We start from the raw sequence: 17,146 nt of genomic DNA, 5'->3' as shown, positions 1-17,146 counted from the left end.
CGTGAGGGCCGAGCTGGGTCATCCCGTACGGCTTCGGAGCCAACGGTGTTGGCGGTCGGCCTAGATATAGCAGCTCACTTGCAGGCGGAAGAGAGTGAGGTTTTTGCCACCATCCCAACAACTAAATTGATGGTGGAAACATTAGAGTTGCAAAGTAGGGCGCTCATGGCAAGCCGGACGGTGGTTGAAGAGCTAGAGAGAGTGACGACCGTTACCATTCCTCGGTTAAAGAAGGATGTGACCGAGGCCACTCAAGCTGCTAAGATGTCGACCGAGAAGGCAGAGGGGTTGAAGGTTCAATTGGAGGAGAAGCAGACAGCCTTAAAAGCGCAAGAGGAACTTACAAAGAACCTTGAGGCGCAACTGAAACAAGGAGCCGACCGGGAGGAGGCATTAAAGACGGAAGTGGCTAAGTGTCAGGACTTTATGCTTCGCATTAGCGAAGAATACTTCCGGCTAGGCATCCAACAAGTGGCTTGTCTGCACGGTACACCCCTGGAGGACGACCGGTATGATATTGAGAAGTTAGTGGTGGATGGAAAGCTTGTGCCGACCAACCTTGGTTGTATGCTGTAGATTTTTATTTTGGATGCGAACGGGGTGTAGTTGATTCTGTTAGTAACAATGCGAAGCCGAACGAGTAATACATAATTGCGATTTCGTTATAGTAAGTTAATTCTGATGCTGAACTCGGCATAAATGAGTCGGATGCCGAACGAGGCATAAATAAATTAATTTTGACGCCGAGCGTGGCATAGATAATTGAATAATTTTGATGCCGAACGTGGCATAAATAATTCCGATTGTTAAAGTAATAAGTCTGATGCCGAACGAGGCATATATAAATCCGATAAATTCTGATGCCGAACGAGGCATAAATAATTCCGATTACGTTAAAGTAATAATTCTGATGCCGAACGAGGCATATATAAATCCGATAAATTCTGATGCCGAACGAGGCATAAATAATTCCGATTACGTTAAAGTAATAATTCTGATGCCGAACGAGGCATATATAAATCCGATAAATTCTGATGCCAAACGAGGCATAAATAATTCCGATTACGTTAAAGTAATAATTCTGATGCCGAACGAGGCATATATAATTCTGACTATGTTAAAAGTAATAATTCTGATGCCGAGCGAGGCATATATAATTCTGACTACGTTAAAAGTAATAATTCTGATGCCGAACGAGACATATATAATTCTGACTACGTTAAAAGTAATAATTCTGATGCCGAGCGAGGCATATATAATTCTGACTACGTTAAAAGTAATAATTCTGATGCCGAACGAGGCATATATACTTCTGACTACGTTAAAAGTAATAATTCTGATGCCGAACGAGGCATATATAATTCTGATTTCGTTAAATACCTATGAAACCGAACGAGATATGAATTGAGTAAAGGACTAGGAGATTTGGATTTTAATTTAGTGCCTCGTTAAAACCTTCCCGGTCGTAAACCCTCCTTAGGGAAAAACCGACCGAGCGAGGAAAGAGTGCACTTTTATTATTAAAGTTCAACTGTAATAAAATTTGAGATGTGTGGCATTCCACGTTCTCGGTATTTCCTTCCCAGATAAATATTCTAAATAATAGGCTCCACCGGCTGCCGTATCTGCTATGCGGAAAGGTCCTTCCCAATTGCTGGAGAACTTGCCTCCTTCCTTCCGTGCGCTGCTCCGCATTCGCCATACTAAGTCGCCTTTGTGGAACAATCTTGGTTTAACTTTGGAGTTGTATCGTCTGGCCGCCCGAATTTTGCATGCTTCTTCTCTAATTCTACACTTGTCCCGGAGTTCGTTGATGAGATCGAGACCGACCGAGAGGCTTTCCTTGTTTAGATCAAGATCAAGGGTTTGCCGGCGGAGAGAGGGTTCGCCAATCTCGACGGGGATCATAGCCTCGGTGCCATACGTTAGGCTGTACGGCGTTTCTTGTGTAGTCGTCTGAGGAGTACAGCGATATGCCCATAAGACTTCTAAGAGTTCTTCAGTCCAGTTGCCCTTTGCTGGGCCGAGACGTTTCTTCAGTTCGTTCAAAATAACTTTGTTTGCAGCTTCTGCCTGTCCGTTTGTTTGCGGATGTTCGACTGAACTAGCGATGTGTTTGATGTGGAGCTTCTCGTAAAATTCAGCTAACGTTCGGTCGGTGAATTGCCGACCGTTATCGGTGATGATGATTTGTGGAAGCCCGAAGCGGCAAACGATATTTTTCCATACGAAATTTTGAACATTGCGGGCAGTGATTGCAGTCAGGGGCTCGGCTTCGATCCACTTGGTGAAGTAATCAATGCCGACTAGTAAGAATTTACACTGGCCTTTACCGGGGGCGAAAGGACCAATGATGTCCATACCCCATTGGACGAACGGCCAAGGTGATAACATAAAATGGAGTTCCTCAGGCTTTTGATGGGACAAAGTGCCAAACTCTTGGCATTTAAGACATTTTTGGACGAAATTGGTGCAGTCACCCTGGACGGTCGGCCAGTAGTATCCGGCCCAGAATACTTTGGCAGCCATTGTCCGTGCGCCGGAGTGAGTTCCGCAAATTCCTTCGTGCAACTCTTGGATGACATAGGAAGCTTGGTCTGGTGTCAAACATTTAAGGAGTGGTTGGGTATAACCTCGACGATAAAGGTCGTCACCGATTAAGACAAAACGGGCGGCCTGCAGCTTCATGGTTTTTTCGCCGAGAGGACTACATGTGCCGTCGAGTAAATATTGCTTGATTGGGGTAATCCAAGTAGATTCCGTGTCGGTCGTCAGGCATTCCTGTAGGTCGATGCTTGGGCGTGCAAGCGTAACATGGATGACCGACCGATGCATTCCTTTACACTTCGTGGTTGCTAACCGGGACAAGGCGTCCGCACGGGTATTGTGATCGCGTCGAACGTGCTGCATAGAAATTTCAGAAAAGGTGCTCATCGAATGTTTGACTAAGTGATAGTATCGCTGTAAAAAGCTTTCTCGGACTTCATATTCGTCGTTAAGCTGACTGATGACAAGCCGGGAATCACTTTTGCAAATTAACTTAGTGATTTCTAATTCTTGAGCGAGACGTAGACCGGCTAATATGGCTTCATATTCGGCCTGATTGTTTGAAGCTTTGAAGTCGAATTTGAGGGCCTGCTCGATGACAATCTCGCCGGGGCCTTCCAAAACAACTCCAGCGCCGCACGACCTCTCGTTGGAGGAGCCATCAACATATAAGATCCATGATGAATGTTCGGTCTCGGCTGAAGAAGTAGTGAGTTCAACTGCGAAGTCGGCGAGAGCTTGCGACTTGATCGCTCCGCGTGGTTGGTATTGAATATGGAATTCGGATAGTTCGATCGTCCAACCGATCATTCGTCCGGCTAAATCTGGTTTAGTGAGGATCTTTACAATAGGGTAATTTGTCCGAACAATAATCCGATGATTCTGAAAATACATACGCATTCGTCGGGCGGTAATGATGAGGGCCATGGCTACCTTTTCGATCGTCTGGTGTCGGATTTCGGCGCCATGAAGGGCGCGGCTGACGAAGTAAACCGGCCGTTCTTCAAAATTAATTTCTTGCACTAAGACTGAGCTGACGGCTTCGTGTGAAACGGCGAGGTAGACTATGATGGGTTCTCGTGCGTCCGGTTTCTGGATGACCGGCGGGGTTGATAAAAAAGTTTTCAAATCGAGGAAAATTTCCTCACACTCGGTCGACCACTCGAAGCGGGATGCTTTTTTCAGTAGTCGGACGATGGGCCTCGTTCGTTCGGCGAGTTTAGGAACAAATCTGGATAGTGCGGTGAGTCGGCCGATAAGTCTCTGAATTTCCTGAATGGAGTTGGGACTTCGCATTTCGGAGATAGCTCTGCACTTCTCGGGGTTAGCTTCTATGCCTCTATGAGTTAGCATAAAACCTAAGAACTTCCCCCCCTCAACGCCGAACGCACACTTGTCCGGATTGAGTCGCATCTGGTGTTGGCGGAGGGCCTGAAAAACTTCTTTTAGGTCGGCAATATGTTGTTTGCATGAGTCGGACTTGACGACGATGTCATCGACATAGACTTCAACATTCCTACCAATCATGTCGTGGAATACGTGGTCCATTAGTCTTTGATAAGTGGCTCCGGCATTTTTGAGTCTGAAGGGCATCACTTCATAGTAGAAATTGTCGGAATCAGTCATGAAGGCCGTCTTCTTTCGGTCGGCCGGGTGCATTTGGATTTGATTATAGCCAGAGTAGGCATCAAGGAAGCTGAGGATGTGATGCCCGGCTGCACCGTCAACGAGACGATCAATGGTAGGCAGAGGATACGAGTCTTTTGGGCAAGCTTTATTGAGGTCTGTGTAGTCAACACACATACGCCATTTTCCGTTCGCTTTCTTCACCATAACCACGTTGGCTAGCCATGTGGTGTAATGGGCCTTCCGAATGAATCCAGCCTGTAACAATTTGTCGGCTTCCTCACGTGCGGCTTGACGTCGTTCTTCGCCTAGATGTCTTCTCTTTTGAGCTATTGGCTTAGCTTCTCTATACAGTGATAATCGGTGAGTGATAACCTGTGGGTCTACGCCAGGCATATCAGCGGCCGTCCAGGCGAAAAGATCGGAATTTTTAACAAGTGTCGTCCCGATGGCCATTCGGTCGTCCGGTTTCAGCGAAGTACCGATGTGCGTAGTGTGGCGATCATCGCGAAGCGGGAATGGATGCAAGTCTTCTCCTGCTTCCATACGGGGATCGTCCATGCGAGGGTCGAGGTCAACAAGGGCTATCATTTGACGACGGGACATGTATCGTCCGGAACGCCGTGTGGGGGAACGTCCTCGTTTTTGCGGGACTCGGTCGTCCGTATTGGTTGTATAGAGTCGTCGAGTTGGCTCACTTTTCAAACTTGCGACATAGCATTCCCTAGCGGTTTTTTGATCGACATGGATGGTTGCAATGTCGTTAGTGGCCGAAGGGAATTTCATGGCTAAGTGTGGGGTGGAGACAATGGCTTTTAATCTGTTGATAGACGGCCGGCCGAGCAGGATGTTGTAAGAAGTCTGGGCGTTAACCAGCAGATATCGTACGTTTATTGTTTTGTGGAGACCATCTTCCTCACCGAAGGTTGTATACAAGTCTATATACCCCTTAGTGTCGACCCGTTCACCTGAGAACCCTACAATTTGTTCGTTATAGGGTTGAATTTCTGATTCTGGAATGCGCATTTTTTTGAAGATTTCCCAGTATAATATGTCGACTGAGCTACCTTGGTCGACCAAGGTCTTGGCAATTGCGAACTTGTCAATTTCGACAGTGATTACCATAGGGTCGTCCTGGGCTGGATCTATAGCTGTAAAGTCGTCGTCAGTGAAGGTGATCGGAGGTATGTGTGGACGCCTCCTTGTGGTAGCATGAGCGGACTGGATGTCTCGGAGATGTTTCTTTCGGGCGGAATTTGAGCACCCGCCACCGGCAAAGCCTCCAGCTATATAATTAGCTTCATGGTTCGGTTCGCCCAAATTAACGGGTCCAGCAATCATGTTGATGACTTCGCGGACTCGTTGGCGAGGGCGGGTGTTTCGGTCGGGACTTATGCTGCGGGCGCGTGTACGCCGAACGGGGCTTTCACTGCGTTTCCGCGAAGCCTGGTTATGGTCGGTTCGGCGTTTATAATCGTTACGGTAAGACCGGTCGGCACCACGAGATGTACGGTCGGTACTCCGTGGTGGGGATCTTGAATTTCTTGCCCTCTTAACGAACTGTCTCAAATGACCAGCCTGAATGAGCTCTTCGATTTTGTCCTTCAACGCCTGACATCCTTCGGTCGTATGGCCGAAGTTTCGATGGTATTGACAATGCTTAGCGGTGTCTGCATTCGGTGGCGTTTGATATTGCTTCAATATCGGAATTAAGTCTGTTTGTAGTGCTTCATCTAGGGCTCGTCCCCTCGGCACAGTTAGGGGGGTATAACTGTTAAACCTGGGCATTCGGCCTCCTCTGCTCCGGTCGGATCTTGGAGTGATTCGGGCGGTGTGTTCGGTCTCGACTTCTCTTTCTTTGTTCGGGGTTTGATCTTTGAGGACTCCAGATCCGACGGTTTTGAACCGTTGGTGGTAATCGATGTGTTCTTCGATTTGCATGAATTTGGTTGCTCGAGCTCGAAGGTCTTCCATGTCTTGAGGCGGTTTCTTGATGAGACTTTCAGTAAAACGGCTCGGCCGGATGGCCGAGACCAAATGGTGCAATGCAACTTCCTGCTTGAGTCCTCGGATGTGCATGCATGCTTTGTTGAACCTATCTAAAAAGGTTATGAGAGATTCACCTTTTTCTTGTTGTACCGCTAAGAGAGACATGGAGGACATGTGATGCGGTCGGCTGGTGGCATACTGAGTAGAGAATTTTACGGCTAAGACGTCGAAGTCGTCAATGGAATTCGGAGACAGCTCTGTAAACCAAGTAAGAGGTTCTCCCTGGAGCGACGTGGGGAATACTTTACACCACACATTATTATCTGTGGTATACAAAGTCATTTGCGTCTTGTAGACATTTAAATGCTCGTCCGGGTCGGTCGAGCCGTCATAGAGTTTAATAGCGAGACCTCTCCATTTGTCAGGAAGTGGAGTGGTGATAATTTCGTCTGTAAAAGGATGACCCCTTTCACTTGACTTTCTTTCGACTGTTTCAGCTCTGGAAGCAGGATTGGTATTGGCAGGTGTAGGTATGCGAGAGGCGGTTCGGTCGGCCATATGGGATTGGCCTTCTCGTTCGGGATTATCGACCTGTTGTTGGAGTCGTGCATTCTGCTCTCTTAATAAGGCGATTTCTTCTTCTTGGCGGCGTCTATCTTCTTCTTGGCGGCGTCTATCTTCTTCATGTTGACGATGGTCTTCCATCCCCTTTTGTCGCAGTTCCTCCATCTGAGCTTGGAGGATTTGAATCATAGTCATCTGTTCTGCCATAGCGTCGTTGTTGTTTCTTGTCGCAACCATTATAGCTTCAAAAATTGAAGATTTGCCTCGGCCCCACGGTGGGCGCCAATTGTACCTGAGTGGAGAGATGGGGCCCAGGCACGGTCGGTTGATGTAGTGTAGTTGCTGACGTGTCGGTCTTCTTCTCCTTCAGTCGGTCGCTCCTTCTTGGTGTCTCCTTCGGTCGGGCGGGGGAGGGTACCTGCGAAGGCACTCCGACGCTCAAGTAAGTATGAGATTCTAAGTGAGGTTTAGTAAGTGAATCAAAACGTACCTTTCTCTGGCTTGAGCACTGTATTTATAGGATTGCTAAATGGGCTTTCTACCTCTAAATGGGCTTTCTACCTCTTGGGCTCAGGGTGGTTATGGATAGGTTTTACCAATCGTGCTCCGGAATACCCGGGGGAAAATATCTTCTTCACACACGTATTCCTTATTTTTCGGAGTATCTTAACTACCTTAGTCTTGTTGCGTCCTCACATTTATTATGAGTTCGGTAGGCCGGTCGGTACATCTGTTCGTCCGGTGCCTGCCGGTACAAAATTGTTTCTAGTAACATATGAGCAAATGAACAGTGTAGATTTGGTAGAGTTGATGAGAGCATTTTCCTTTGTTCAATCATCCAAAATGTACTTTCATTTTCTTGTAGCTCAATCTTTTAACCAAACAGCTTAGAATCTCATAATACATTCTATAAAGGTATTGTTTGTGCTGATTTAGTCAAATAGTTTTATAATCTGTTGACGCAAATCTTTGTTATTTAAAATATTATTGTAAAGTTTCAATTCTAATTAAGATAATAATAGAACAATAACTAAACTTGATCCAAATTTTGTAAATTTATAAACCCTACCCTCTTCTGTGGTGGATAAGAAAGTATATTATGACAAAAAAAATGATTAGTGATAAAAGAATATGTCAAATTGTTGCCATACCAAACTTTGTAGATAGAAATACTTAAAACTTTGACCATGAACATGTTTTAAATTTTGTACTTTAACATTTTAAGCTTTTATAAGAAAATTAAGAAGCGGAAATGAAAATATCAAATAATTAAATAACATTATATTTCATTTCTTTTTTATTCTTGTTTTTTTTTTTTAAATATTGATGTCATTTCTTTAATCTCGTTACTTACACTATCAAATTAATGTATTTTAAATTCATATGTTTTACTTCAATTAATGTTTATTTAAAATATTTTACATATTTATTTTATAATTTCTAACATTTTTTAAAATTTTATTTAAATTAAAAAAATATAAATTTGTTGGGGGATTTTAATTTCAAGTGAAAAACAAGGTGGGGGGTAACTCTAAACTTGAATCATACCAAGAAAATAACTTGAATTTTTCGTTAACCCTTACTCAGTTTTTTCCTTTGTTAGGTTATGCAAGTGCTGAAGTTGATAACTGATGATGCAGTAGAGTAACACAAAAGTTTCTTCATTTTTGTTCTCTTGAAATGAAGCTAACATTAAGCAGTGTATATCGTCCTCATAGCTTCCCCAAACTCCTCAATTGTTCTTCTTTTGGCATTCTGGGTAGACCCTTTTGCTCTTCAGCACTGTCATCTTCCCCCACTTGTGTGAAACCTCAAGTTCCCCTCTTTTTGAGACCACCCATTTACTCAACCAAGTTGTGTGACCTCAAGAAATGGCACGATTGGGCCAAAGGTGTTTCCCTTTCAATTGGGTCAACTTTTGTGCAGTCAGATAATGGGGCAGACTCAAACATGCTCTGCAGGGAGCTCAAGTGGCTCATGGAGGATGCTGTTGAAGACCACTCACTGGGTATGGAGGATGATGATAGGGTGAAAATGAGGATTAACATAGAGGAGCTTTACTGTTTGTGGACGCAAAGGGTCCAAGAGAGGAGACCCTTTCAGTATGTGGTTGGGTGTGAGCATTGGCGGGACTTGGTATTGAGTGTCCAGGAAGGGGTCTTGATTCCAAGGCCTGAGACAGAACTTGTTGTGGATTTTGTGTCAGATGTGGTGTCAGAGATTGAGGATTTGAGGAGTGGGGTTTGGGCTGATTTGGGGACTGGAAGTGGTGCCCTTGCTATTGGTATTTGTGGGGTTTTGGGGAGTGAAGGAGGGAGAGTTATTGCCACAGATTTAAGCCCTGTGGCTGTTGCCGTTGCAACTTACAATGTACAGAGGTATTGCTTACAGGTTAGAGATTCTAACCTTTTTCAATCTCCATGCTGTGAATTCCTCTTGGCCTTTTTTCACTGTGGTTTACACTGCCTCCGTTGGTTTTATATGAAATTACTGAAAATTTGGAGGACATATTTCCACCTTCCATGTGACTTTTTGCCAATATTTTTTATTTTCATTTTTCATATTCCTTTCATTCCATGTATCTTGCGTGATGGTCTGTGTGTTTGTTTTGTTTTCAAGTCAAAGCAGAGAGTTGAAAGACTAAAGAAAGTCACCGTTTTAGGCTGTGTTTGATTTCATGTTTAGAAGCTCCAATTTTGTTGTTTATTACCTTGTCCCCTTTAAAATATATTTTCTTAATACTCTTATCACTTCCAGTTATGATTTTTATGATTCAAATTTGAACTACTTTGTTTTCCTTTGCAGGACAAAATTGACTTAAGGGAAGGATCCTGGTTTGAACCATTGAAAGATATGGAAGGAAAACTAGCTGGTCTAGTGAGTAACCCACCTTATATACCAAGTGAAGACATATCTGGTCTACAAGCTGAAGTTGGTAGACATGAACCGAGATTAGCATTAGATGGAGGTTTTGAAGGAATGGATGCTCTTCATCATCTTTGTGATGGGGCTGCTTTAATGTTGAAACCTGGTGGATTTTTTGCTTTTGAGGTATGGATCTTCTGCTTTCTACAAATTTCTACCAAATGTCTGTTTCTTATTGTGCGTCTGTTTTCTATGTTACTCATATAAATAATATAATCGATACCACGTAGCTTAATTGGATTGCAAGTGAGTGATCCTCTTGAGGAGGGGGCATTTTGATTCAGAATAAGTTTGTCCGTTTGGCACATCTATTTGAAGTTGGAAACTCTGGAATTGATTTTATAAGCAATCCCCTTTGTAGAAGGGTTCCAGTCATATATGTAATTCTTGAAAACAAGTCATTTTTTATTAAGTTATTTTTAATATCACTTTACTAGAATTCAAGTAAATTTCTCAACGAGGCCAATACATAAATTGGATAATGGGCTTTCCTTTCTTTTGTTATTTTTAGTTAAATTATTATGTGTATTCTTATTCCTTTTTAATTTATATTTTGGCTAGTCTCCAGTATGCGTGCTTGTGTCTGTGTTGCCTTAATTCTAATGTAAATCTTGCATTTGGGATTTTATTAAAGATAAGGATCGAACATGTATTGAAAGCTTATAGTCTCGTGAAGTAAGTGAATCTAGGTAGCAAGTATGAATCTCATCTTTACTTCTTTTTGTGCAATTAGATTCCAAAAGAAGTTTGAATAAATGATTCTATTCACTATAGGATTTCAAGACAAACACATTATATCAATTGATAAACAATTAACAAAAGACAATGACATAATAGGTTAAGATATACTATTGGTGGAATAATAGAAACAAGAACAAGAAGAAAACTTAGACAAACAACAATTTAGAAAGGTGAAAGGTGGAGAAGACTTATGAGATGGAGAAGAGTTGAGTGCCACTTGAAGATAGAAGAGAGTTCTTCATCTTCATGATAAGCTCCATACCTTGACTTTTAGAAGCTCAAGATAAAATTCAAGTACAAGAGCACTCTCACAAGTGTCTCACAAATTCAATATCTCATACATGACCAAAGTTGGAATACAGGTTATGGAGATGACTATTTATACCCTCCAAAATTCTTACTCCAAAATGCACTCAAATGAGCCTAAATGAAATATAAATGATAGATCTAGAACCCTGCTAATTGTGGTCGAAAATTCAAAAAAAAAAAGGAGGCAAAATTGAAATTCATATTTCAAAATAAATCCAAAATGATCTTTTGGTGGCCAAATTTCAAGGACTTGTTTCCCATGCTTTTCTTGCCATCATAATAGGATCATGCTTTCTTTGCCTTTCCAAAACTACTCCTTGTCTAAGAATTAGAAGCTTTAATTGGGCTTCAATTTTGGCTCCAACAAGGCTTTGTCTTCTTTTCTTCTTGCACTCCCTTGCCTTATTGTTGGCTGCCTCTTGTGATGTCTTCTTGAACTCGAGAAAGTCCAACTAAGCTTAATCTAAATATTACCAATTACACAATACAATACATGAATTACATCCTAAAAACTAAAAAGTCCAAAGAATACAGAAGAAAAACGAAGAATGACTCCTTTGTAAAGTAGGAACAACTTGCCTTGTGATGCTTCTTGTAATTCCTGTAGGAATGATATGTTCTTGCTCATTTTCTTTTGTCAATCATGCACTCATTGGAACCAAGAATTGAAAAGAGAAAGAAAAGAAGAATCAACCTAAGAACAAGTCTCGCTTGTCTTTCTTGCTCAAGGAAGTCTTGGTTGTCTTTCTTCATTCTCATCTTTCTTGCAAAGAACAAGTCTTGTCACCACCTTTTTTTGACACATTGTCAACTATTGTCACTCTATATTGTTTTACCAAATATTAGGTCATTGATCTTGTCCTTTTCATACCAATCTCGTATTTCATTGTTAGAATATCCACTTCTTTGATGTAGGTTTTCGTCTTAGTTTGCAAATTTGTTGTCAAGGTAGTCAACCTTTCAAAGGGGTGGCTACCATAGCCAACGTCACATTTTTAGATCTTGGTTTATTGAACTATTTCTAGGATGTAACATTTGATAGTTGTAGACATCCTTTACTAGTTGAGGATCTAACAATTATAAACGTCATCTAATAATAGGTCATCTAATGACTCAATGTTACGTCGTCTGGTGAACTAATAGTCTTTTTTGTATACGTTTTGTTAGGCTAGTTAGTTGTAGTTATGTACTATTAGTTAACATGTAACCGTTTTGTAGCCCTATATAAAAGTAAAACTGGGCATGTAGCGTGAAGTGGTAAAGGAGAAACTCAATAATTATTTTGCTTAATACACATGATTATTATTTAGTTCTATCTTACTTTGTGTGTTATTATTTGTCTTGCGTTTCCTTTTGGTGTGATTAATCATCAATATTACATCATTTCATTGTTCTTTGGGATCATTTCGACACTAGGTGCACAACAAATTGGTATCAAAGCAAGTTTTGCTCTTGTTTTGCATTTGTGATAAGTTCTTGCAAGAAGATGGAGGCATCATCTTCTAGAATAGTTGTCTTTAAGAACATGAAGAAGTTGAGGAAGATGATGGTTGATCCTAAAGACATTTGCAGATGTTGCAAACAATGGGACATTGGAGGAGGGTTGTTCAATATTGGGGAATCAAGATCAAATGACAACTATAGTTCAAAAAGTAGATTCGTCTAATGATGATCTTGTTATGACAATCATCTCAAGGAACCAATCATCTAATAGGTGAGTGCTCAATTCTGTTTGCTCCTTTCATGAGTCCTTGAAGTGACTTTTCCCACGTGATGAGTTAGATGGTGGCAACATTTTTATAGGAAATGACTCTTTCTAGAAGGAAAGATTAGCTCTAGAAAGAAGGGGGTTGAATAGAGTTGATAAAACATTTTGGAAGACTTTTTCACAAAGTAGCCTATTACATGCTAGTAGGGGGTCATTTGATAGTTTTAAAAATAAGTTCACAATATTTTTTGCAAATGCTTGAACAATGGCTAAAAGTAGATAATTCGAGTAATATCTCCTATGTCAACTGTAAAGGGTTTACTAATAAAAACTTGATTACAAGTATTGTCACCGTTACTTCTAACTTACAACGAGTAGATAAAGTCACTTTTAACTATCAACTAATCTTCTGAGATTAAGCATGAAAACACAAAGTCTCACTTCCCCTAAAAATACAACCCATGGCTATACAACAAGAGATGTTTGAAAAAATACAAGAAAAACTCTCAATAAGAGGATGTATGAGTAATAACTCCTTGTTGAAGGGCTAACTTCATAATGTGAGCACTCTCTTAATCGTATAACAAATGAGCTATTTCTGTGTATACTTCAAAGCATGAGAATTTCTATTGCATGTAGTGTTTACATGTATGTTCACTTTTTTATAAGTAGGATTATTTTATCACTCATTCATTAGCATTTTCTGCATGAGGAGACTTCCTTTTATAAACATACTAAATCAGATCATTGTAACTTGTGTGCTTTTAGTTGTCCTTGTGTGAGTCTTTTCTGAACATGTTGGACTTGTATTGACACCTTTACTCAAAGTGTTGTGTGAAGGACAACCTTTTCACTGAATCTTCTCTGTTGTTTTGACAACACCAAATTTAACATACTAACTAAGGTAGTCACTTGTGTCAGAATCTTCTTTGAGATGCAAACAATCTTCGCATTTAATCAATATGCCTTGATAATGTCCAAGTGTAAGACTTTGTCTATTTCTTCGTCTTACATCTTGTCTTGGACAATTGACTCCAGAAGGGTGGGGCGGTTGAATGGAGCCTGAACTCATCTCGCATACCTGGAAACAAAGCAAATACTATGTCTAACAAGTCAAAGATAGAGAGAAGTAGGCACAAGATTTATAATGGTTCACCCGACAACTTCTGCTATGTCCAATCCCTTTAAGCAAACCACTTGAGAGCTTTTCACTACACGAGTTTTAACACCTCTCTAGGATAAATATTCTTACACCTCTCCAAGTACAACAAGTTTTAACACCTCTCCAAGAACAATATTCAACACCTCTCCGGGCATGAGTTTTAACACCTCTCCAGGAATGAGTATTCAATACCACTCCAGGCAAACTGGTCCCAATCTCCCCCTGAGATCAAGACCTTTCAAGATATGAGAGAACACTCTCTACAGTGAAAACAATGAAAGGTCATTGGGTATACCTCACAGAGTGAAGGAATTACAATGGTTAAGCACACACCCAACTCACGAAATGCTCAACAATAGCAAATACAAACTATACAATGCACAAGTATCTTTTTCACACAACTTTTCTTTCACTTGATAATCTCGTATATCGTTTTGTGTCGTTCTTCTGTGTGTTCCCCTTCATTGCACCATCAAACCTCACAAACCCTAGCACCTCTCATCCGTTCGGTGCCATCCTCTTCACTCAATTCCCCTGCATCTCCATTCATTCCTCCAACCAAGAGCTTCGACTACATCAAATGAGCTTCAATATCATGTTTAACCTTTGTATCAACTTCGGTCTTAGCCTTGGCTAAAACTTATATCTCTGCTTTAGCTTGAATTTCAACCTTTGCTTGATGTCATGTAGCTTCAAGGAGCACATCTTGTTAAGCTTGCTTGTGTGCAAGTTCAAGTTTCTTGTCACGGGCAAACTCAACCTACTCGTTAAGGCGAGGGATTAAGAGACTGGCGAGAGATCTTGTATCTTGTAGTATCTAGAGATGGTTATGTCAGTAGACACATGATACTTTATAAGAGTCAATATGGGATACTTCAGACCACTAATAGAAAGCATTAGGGTCATCAAAGTTGATATCCTTAAATGATCAAGAATGTATAAACCCTTTGTGAACACCTTTGTTAACATTAATCAGAATGACCAACACCAATGTTGGGTAGTGGTTGACCTCAGTCATCTTGGTTAGTTGGGAGTTCTGATAAAGGGTGAGTTAATGGTATAAAAGAGCATTGGTTTCAGAGAGGGGCCTCGTGAAGTGTCAATTTTGGCACACGTTGCCCCAATCTTAGGTAGATAGACTGGTGGTGGATTTAGAAAATGGTTGATAAGATGACTTTAAGGGTAGTGTTTTTAAGGCGCGTAGGGGAGGGGAGGTATCTGAGAGGCTACTCGATCTACAAAACCACCTAAAGAATGTGGGTTTTAGGCGGTTAAGCAATGACTTCTTTAACTATCATCTTCTAGTTTCTTGAGTAGTGTCTTGTTATTTTATGGCATCATATAGAATGTTTCTCGCCTTTGTATACGTCTTGTTTTGTGCACTTAGTATCTACATGTGCTTTGTGTCTGTTTGGTCTAGATCTTCAATCAGGCTTCATCTGATACTTTTAGTCTTAAATACTTATTGGTAAATAGTTGGTTCAACACAACAAACATTGATGTGTTTCGTTTTTAGTACAATAAGAAAAAAAAAATTATTACAAAAACTTTAATTTTGTTAGTTTTGTTTGAACTCCATTAATGGGAAAATTAATGTCAATATGCAATTAACCTTGAAGAAAACCGCTAAGGATTTTAAATTCACAAAGTAAAAAGCAAAGGGTAAAAGGTTCTCTTCAAGCTTAATTGCATATTAATGTTAATTTTTTTTTTTTAATAAACACATGTGACAATTATTAAAGACCACACGTGTGCTCAAATTACCTTAGCTACGGAGTTCAAATAAAATTAACATAATTTAAGTTTTTGTACTAAAATTATTCTTTTTTCTTATTATACTAAGAATGAAATATGTCAATATATTTACCCAAGACTTTTATATTTGTTTCACACTAGATAACATGTTAAAACACACTAAAACCATATGTGTCTTCACGAAGCTCATTTCCAAGAACAAGTTTATTCATTGCTTGTTGGTAGTAATTCAAGAAGAAAGTAGTTGCAATCTAAGAAGGAGTTTGTAGATTTTAGTGCAGTGAACTATTTGTAGCATGTAGAGTCTCATGGTTGTGGACATTTTCACTAGTCAAGGTGTCTAATAGTTGATGACTCAATTAATAGTCTCTTGTATAAGTTCTCTTATGTTAGTTGTCATTGTATACTTTTAACTAAATGTAATCATTTCCTATATAAGGGTAAAATCGTGCATGTTGCGTGGAGTGATAAAGAAGCAACTTAATGATTATTTTGCTTAACACACAGTACCATTAATTGGTTCTATTTTGCTTTGTATCTTCTTAGTTTTGTGTTTCCAGTTGGTGTGATTTGCAAATCAGTATCCCACTGCTTCTTTCATTCTTCATTATTTCAGCACTAGGTGTACGACAAAATCTTATGATTAAAGATGTGGAAAATGACTCCCAACTTAAATCAAGATTTTGTTCACGGGTTATATGTAGACAATGCTAAAACCCGTGAACATTTTTAAGTTTTGTAATATCATGAAATTTCGACCAAGTTCCTTGTATCTTTTCTATCAAATTCTCAAATCAAACAATGGCACGTGAATTGTCTCCGACATTAAATAGTCTGTACTATAAATATGTAATGAAATTTAAAAAACTATCCTCGTTCATTTTGTCATTTTGAAAACTTAATAGCAAGAATATAAGGAACTTGATCAAAGCTTTGTCCCTCAATTCGAAACTAAATATGATTTTAAACTAATTGTGGTTGCTAAGATAGTGGGAGTTGCAAGTAATCTGGGACTTACATATTTTAACAGTTAGTTTATAGAATCCAAATCCAAAAGTGGATGATATTGTGCTAATGAAGACACAAGATATTTCATGAGACAAAGTAACCCAGAAAGCAAAAATATTTAATTTTTCAACTTAAGCATGTTTTATGCTACGTCAATCACTTATTTTGCTTCTGAATGTTTCTTTCTTAATTTTGTTCTTAATAGACAAATGGTGAGCAGCAATGCTGTGCTCTTGTTGATTACATAAAAAGCAGAAGTGGAAGAAGCTTCTGCAACTTAGAAATACGTGCTGATTTTGCTGGTATTCAAAGATTTGTTATTGGATTCCATCAATAAGTTATTTTTTAGTTAGATGCATGTTTATTTATTTATTTTTTTGTTGAATAGTTCTCCCTTTGTTCTACTTTCTTTTCAGTTTTCTCAGCTATTTCTTTAACACATTGTTACTGGTAAAAGTTTAATTTCTATGCACCGGATAAAAAAAAATCAATTAAGAATCATTTTTGGTACTTTTGGGTAGAATTTTGCAAACTAACAAATTTATCATACGTAATATTGTAGATAATGATGTAGATGTTGTTGTAGCCATCGTCTATTAGAAGGTTTAGTAGTTGTTTCTAAATGTTATTTTAGTTGGTTAGGTTTCCATTTTGTACACCGAAATGAATTGTAAATGATTTGTAGTCCTTGATAAGAGTGAGTGGTTTATACTAATATATGAAATGTATCGAAACTAAGATAGATTATCTTCAGCTTCGAATAAAAGAAGTCTAAATTTGGATTTCTTATTAATAAAGAAAAAATAACCAAT

At 39.9% G+C, this 17,146-nt stretch overlaps 1 protein-coding gene across 4 annotated transcripts; it reads left to right on the top strand.

Annotated features, from left to right (window-relative positions):
* The first annotated feature begins 8,210 nt into the window (after positions 1-8,210).
* LOC137834995 (RNA methyltransferase family protein) lies at positions 8,211-16,771 on the top strand. Of its 4 annotated transcripts, none has more exons than XM_090302762.1 (4): positions 8,211-8,244; positions 8,314-9,117; positions 9,532-9,777; positions 16,540-16,771. In XM_090302762.1, the coding sequence occupies exons 2-4, from the start codon at positions 8,407-8,409 to the stop codon at positions 16,669-16,671; spliced, it is 1,089 nt and encodes a 362-aa protein (XP_090158888.1). In that variant the 5' UTR covers positions 8,211-8,244; positions 8,314-8,406; the 3' UTR covers positions 16,672-16,771. The 4 variants fall into 4 exon arrangements, 3 of the variants coding, with proteins under 3 accessions (XP_090158888.1, XP_068499388.2, XP_090158889.1); XR_011084992.2 differs by lacking the exon at positions 8,211-8,244 and adding an exon at positions 12,118-12,415 and having other exon boundaries at positions 8,278-9,117; XM_068643287.2 differs by lacking the exon at positions 8,211-8,244 and having other exon boundaries at positions 8,278-9,117.
* Positions 16,772-17,146: the final 375 nt, after the last annotated feature.

The sequence above is a fragment of the Phaseolus vulgaris genome, chromosome 5 (assembly GCF_051622355.1).
Source record: "Phaseolus vulgaris cultivar YP4 chromosome 5, ASM5162235v1, whole genome shotgun sequence".
NCBI classification, from domain to species: domain Eukaryota; kingdom Viridiplantae; phylum Streptophyta; class Magnoliopsida; order Fabales; family Fabaceae; genus Phaseolus; species Phaseolus vulgaris.
This window is presented reverse-complemented; position numbering and strand designations above follow the sequence as displayed.